This window comes from Salmo salar, chromosome ssa13, assembly GCF_905237065.1.
Source record: "Salmo salar chromosome ssa13, Ssal_v3.1, whole genome shotgun sequence".
NCBI lineage: Eukaryota > Metazoa > Chordata > Actinopteri > Salmoniformes > Salmonidae > Salmo > Salmo salar.
Genome location: NC_059454.1, coordinates 108,397,026 through 108,403,025, shown reverse-complemented (window position 1 = coordinate 108,403,025; position 6,000 = coordinate 108,397,026). Strand labels below are relative to the sequence as shown.

General features: G+C 48.5%; 1 protein-coding gene across 7 annotated transcripts in view; it reads right to left on the bottom strand.

Moving 5' to 3' along the window:
• The window catches only part of LOC106568538 (cingulin-like protein 1), a 67,421-nt gene that overhangs the window by 17,383 nt on the left and 44,038 nt on the right, over positions 1 to 6,000 (bottom strand). For 4 of the 7 annotated variants that reach the window (XM_014138965.2, XM_014138963.2, XM_014138964.2 and 1 more), the window contains exons 4-6: positions 2,754 to 3,488; positions 1,475 to 1,762; positions 317 to 418 (exon numbers count right to left, since the gene is read on the bottom strand). In XM_014138965.2, the coding sequence (XP_013994440.2) occupies positions 317 to 418; positions 1,475 to 1,762; positions 2,754 to 3,488 (1,125 nt within the window). The remainder of the gene's footprint in view (positions 1 to 316; positions 419 to 1,474; positions 1,763 to 2,753; positions 3,489 to 6,000) is intronic. The other 3 variants (XM_014138967.2, XM_014138968.2, XM_045692654.1) reach the window with 1 other exon arrangement.

Genomic DNA, 6,000 nt, shown 5'->3' with positions numbered 1-6,000 from the left:
GAGGGGAGGAGAGGGAGGAGAGAGGATGAGAGGATGAGAGGAGAGGAGAGGAGAGGAGAGGAGAGGAGAGGAGAGGAGAGGAGAGGAGAGGAGAGGAGAGGAGAGGAGAGGAGAGGAGAGGAGAGGAGAGGAGAGGAGAGGAGAGGAGAGGAGAGGAGAGGAGGAGAGGAGATGAGAGGAGGCAGATAGAGAAAGGAAGACAAACAGGTAAATGGGCTGTACATAATATCATGATTCTATGCTCTCTAAGACAAACAAGATACTAGTAAAATAGTTGTTTCTGTACCACATAATCCCATTTGTCTGAGTGTTTTACCTTATACTCTGACATCCGGTACATGCCAGAGTTGTAATCCGTGGAAGCCGCTGTAGCGTAGGGACTGTTGAACACCCTGGGTGGACTCTCAAAACCTCCCACCTAGACAACACACACACAGAAACATTCCACTGATAAAAGAAATCAATAAAAACATGAATATTCTTAAAACGATGTCTTTGACAATGCTATGCCAAGGATTCACCACTAGTGAAATGGGCATATTATCCATGGTTAATTCAATATGGATTTTAATATTGATATTATTGTAAAGCCTGTTGTACACCAGCAGATGGCGCTGCATCATAAAGGCCAGGTCTAAGGTGGCTCACGCCATGCTCCTACAGTACATTTTGGAGCAGACAGACAGGTGGAGCAGACAGACAGGTGCTGATCACACTACCTGTCTGAGCTTTATCTCGGTGTAATTAGATGGAGGTGACAACCTGTCGTCCCCCTGGCCCCTATTCCCCATCTCAGCCCTGGTGATCCCTGGCAGCCCTGGCCCCTGGAAGCCCTATTACTGTCCCTCAGCCATGTCTGATTCCCCTGGACCCTGGAAGCCCTATTACTGTCCCTCAGCCATGTCTGATTCCCCTGGCCCCTGGAAGCCCTATTACTGGCCCTCAGCCATGTCTGATTCCCCTGGCCCCTGGAAATACTGCCCTCAGCCATGTCTGATCCCCTGGCCGCTGGAAGCCCTATTACTGTCCCTCAGCCATGTCTGATTCCCCTGGCCCCTGGAAGCCCTATTACTGGCCCTCAGCCACGTCTGATTCCCCTGGCCGCTGGAAGCCCTATTACTGTCCCTCAGCCATGTCTGATTCCCCTGGCCCCTGGAAGCCCTATTACTGTCCCTCAGCCATGTCTGATTCCCCTGGCCCCTGGAAGCCCTATTACTGGCCCTCAGCCATGTCTGATTCCCCTGGCCCCTGGAAGCCCTATAACTGTCCCTCAGCCAAGACTGATTCCCCTGGCCCTGGAAGCCCTATTACTGTCCCTCTCATTCCCCATCAACATCTCCTGGCCCCTAGCAGTGCTGGCCCCACCATCACCCCTGAATGAAATCCCTGGCTCCTGGAGGCCCAAGCCTCAACCTTGTCTTATTCCCCTGGCCCCAGTACCAGCCCCAAGTGGCCCCAGGCCTCTGTTCCTCACCCTGTCCGACATGGTGTCCCAGTCCCGTGAGGCCAGAGATTCCAGGGACCCGTGATAGTTTGTCCCGAATCTGGAACTAGCGCTGTCCCAACGGGAACTGTTCTTGGGATCCATACCGTTCCCGTTCTCTCCACCAAACGTTCCATTTGTATCCCTGGATCCGTTCGCCGTCACGTCTCCACTCAGGTACAGTTGGTATTTGGGGTTCTGGTGGACTTTGACGGGATTGGATGGCTCGTCTTCAGATGGGGGACTTTCAGGCCTCTTGTTGGGATTAAAGTCTGATTCCTGGAGGAGGAGGAGAATATATTAAATCTATGGATGGAGGGATGGAGAGGGGGGATGGAGAGGGGGGAGAGAGAGGGGGAGAGAGAGAGGGGGAGAGAAAGAGAGAGAGAAAGAGAGAGACAAATCAATAGTATAGCTGTTGACAGACAGGCACAGCGCAGCACAGCGCAGGGAGCGCAGCGCAGCGCAGCGCAGCGCAGCGCAGCGCAGCACAGCGCAGCACAGCGCAGCACAGCGCAGGGAGCATTTGATGGTATTTGAAGGTGCCGTATGTTCTGGAGAGAGATCTGAAATTGTATCATGTGCAAATCAAACCAGTGAATTCCACTGAACAGACATGCAATGGTGTGATGTGAACATTAGCAGCATATTACCGTACAGCAGAGTGGTAACAACATCAACACACACACGACATAGCATGCTACAGCTCATTATGCCTTTATTCCTGTTAGGAACAAGCCATTAGTTGGAGTTTAATATGTTAGATGCAAAGGTTAGGGTGCAGATGGACTGCTATTGGACACACATGCACAGGCGGATGGACAGGCAGATGGACAGGCTGATGGACAGGCGGATGCATAGACGGATGGACAGGCGGATGCACAATTGTGTTGACTGCTGTTGTTGTGGACAAACAGACAAGACAGACAGACAGACAGACAGACAGACAGGCCAGCCAGCCAGACAGACAGACAGACAGACAGACAGACAGACAGACAGACAGACAGACAGACAGACAGACAGACAGACAGACAGACAGACAGACAGACAGACAGGCCAGACAGACAGACAGACAGACAGACAGACAGACAGACAGACAGACAGACAGACAGACAGACAGACAGACAGACAGACAGACAGGCCATGCTGTGGGATCTTCATACGGAGCATGATCATGGGTTGGACGTGGTCTCGGATGCCAAGCAATCAGTGATTGGTGTGATCAGTTCTCTTGGCCCTTATAAATGAGCCTATCTAGAGGTCTACTTACCGAACCCATTCCAGAGCCTGCCATGGAGCCAGCCTGGCTCTGGCCCTGACCCTTCTGGGAATGACTGTCTGAAGGACTGCTGGGCTGTGGTGAGCCTGTCTTTGCCCCCTTAAGGCCGGGCTGAGACTCCATGGATGGAGGGGTTAGTTTGATAGAAGGTACCGGTTTCTTGCTCTCTACGGTGCTGCTGCTGCTATGAATGGCTGGGTTGGACTGGGAGGTGGACTTGGCTGTGGACAGCCTGACTGGGCTCTGGGTCTGTACTGTGGTACTACTGGGAGTGGCTGTGTTTGGGTTGGACCGGGAGTTCTGATAGGCCAGTACCTCCACAGTTCTGGCTGTGGATATCCTGATTGGCCGGTTAGAGTCTTCAGGCAGGGATCCGCCTATTGACAGAACTGGTGAGCCGTTATCATTGGCTGACGAGGGTTCGCCGTTCTCTGAGAACTTGTGGATCAGGTTCTTGACACTCCTAGAGCGGGTTAGACTAGATCCTCTGGACAGCACCGTCCTCTTATTGGTTCTCCAGACATTCTCTTCCTCCTCCAATGAGCTGTTCTGGCTCTTCCTGAGACCCCGTAGAGACGGAACCTCAGTGGGGGACAACGTCCCTCTGGTATGGCCATTACTGTCGACTGAATCTCTGCCTTGCTCTGCAGTCGCGCTAGGGTTGCTAGGGTTGCTATGGTTGTTATGGCTGGACCCTCTCCTTGTCTCTTTAACGGCAGTGGCTTCCTAAGAGAGAAATCTATGGTTTCAGCACAGGCACAGTGGGTGAGGTTTCCCCTACATACAGATCTATGATCAGCTTCCCCTTACCCAATCCTAAACTTAACCATTAGTAGGGGAAATGCAAAAACTGATTCAAGATCAGCATTTTAGGGGCAACTTCACCCAACTCCCATTAGTGGGAGAGTGGGTTGAGCTTGGCATGTAACGAGGATGTCGTTCTGGAACATTTACTCTGGATTAAACTCTTGTTGTTTTCATTAGCTGTTGCATACTTCTTCCTTTAAAGGTCAGTAGAGGAAAGGGCAAAACCATTCCTGCATATAGTATGAAATATCCCTCCCAATTCACTCATGGCTGGACAGGAGAAACACAATGACTGATATCACGGAAGAACAATACAGCAGAAAACGCCCTGCTGTGGTGAGGAAGGACTTAACCATTAGAGTCATCCACTAGTCATCCATTAGAGTCATCCACTAGTCATCCATTAGAGTCATCCACTAGAGTCATCCATTAGAGTCATCCATTAGTCATCCATTAGAGTTAACCATTAGAGTCATCATTTAGAGTCATCCATTAGAGTCATCCATTAGAGTCATCCACTAGTCATCCATTAGAGTCATCCACTAGTCATCCATTAGAGTCATCCACTAGTCATCCATTAGAGTTAACCATTAGAGTCAGCCATTAGTCATCCATTAGTCATCCATTACAGTCATCCATTAAAGTCATCCACTAGAGTCATCCATTAAAGTCATCCACTAGAGTCATCCATTAAAGTCATCCACTAGAGTCATCCATTAAAGTCATCCATTAGAGTTAACCATTAGAGTCATCCATTAGAGTCATCCACTAGCTCGTGTATTGAGTTAATCCTCAATACACTCTGAGAGGTGACAGAGATGTAACAGGTTATCTATCTTCTGTGCCAGTTGAATGTCTCACACTATATTACAGCTCCCAGCTATATTACAGCTCCCAGTTAGAGGATCACTATATTACAGCTCCCAGCTATATTACAGCTCCCAGCTATATTACTGCTCCCAGCTATATTACAGCTCCCAGCTATATTACAGCTCCCAGCTATATTACAGCTCCCAGCTATATTACAGCTCCCAGCTATATTACTGCTCCCAGCTATATTACAGCTCCCAGCTATATTACAGCTCCCAGCTATATTACTGCTCCCAGCTATATTACAGCTCCCAGCTATATTACAGCTCCCAGCTATATTACAGCTCCCAGCTATATTACTGCTCCCAGCTATATTACAGCTCCCAGCTATATTACAGCTCCCAGTTAGAGGATCACTATATTACAGCTCCCAGCTATATTACAGCTCCCAGTTAGAGGATCACTATATTACAGCTCCCAGTTAGAGGATCACTATATTACAGCTCCCAGCTATATTACAGCTCCCAGCTAGAGGATCACTATATTACAGCTCCCAGCTATATTACAGCTCCCAGTTAGAGGATCACTATATTACAGCTCCCAGCTATATTACAGCTCCCAGTTATATTACAGCTCCCAGTTAGAGGATCACTATATTACAGCTCCCAGCTATATTACAGCTCCCAGCTATATTACAGCTCCCAGTTAGAGGATCACTATATTACAGCTCCCAGCTATATTACAGCTCCCAGCTATATTACAGCTCCCAGTTAGAGGATCACTATATTACAGCTCCCAGCTATATTACAGCTCCCAGTTAGAGGATCACTATATTACAGCTCCCAGCTATATTACAGCTCCCAGCTATATTACAGCTCCCAGCTAGAGGATCACTATATTACAGCTCCCAGCTATATTACAGCTCCCAGCTATATTACAGCTCCCAGCTACATTACAGCTCCCAGCTATATTACAGCTCCCAGCTATATTACAGCTCCCAGCTATATTACAGCTCCCAGTTAGAGGATCACTATATTACAGCTCCCAGCTATATTACAGCTCCCAGCTATATTACAGCTCCCAGCTAGAGGATCACTATATTACAGCTCCCAGCTATATTACAGCTCCCAGCTATATTACAGCTCCCAGCTACATTACAGCTCCCAGCTATATTACAGCTCCCAGCTATATTACAGCTCCCAGCTATATTACAGCTCCCAGTTAGAGGATCACTATATTACAGCTCCCAGCTATATTACAGCTCCCAGCTATATTACAGCTCCCAGTTAGAGGATCACTATATTACAGCTCCCTATATTACAGCTCCCAGCTATATTACATCTCCCAGCTAGAGGATCACTATATTACAGCTCCCAGCTATATTACAGCTCCCAGTTAGAGGATCACTATATTACAGCTCCCTATATTACAGCTCCCAGCTATATTACAGCTCCCAGCTAGAGGATCACTATATTACAGCTCCCAGCTATATTACAGCTCCCAGTTATATTACAGCTCCCAGCTATATTACAGCTCCCAGTTAGAGGATCACTATATTACAGCTCCCAGCTAGAGGATCACTATATTACAGCTCCCAGCTATATTACAGCTCCCAGCTATA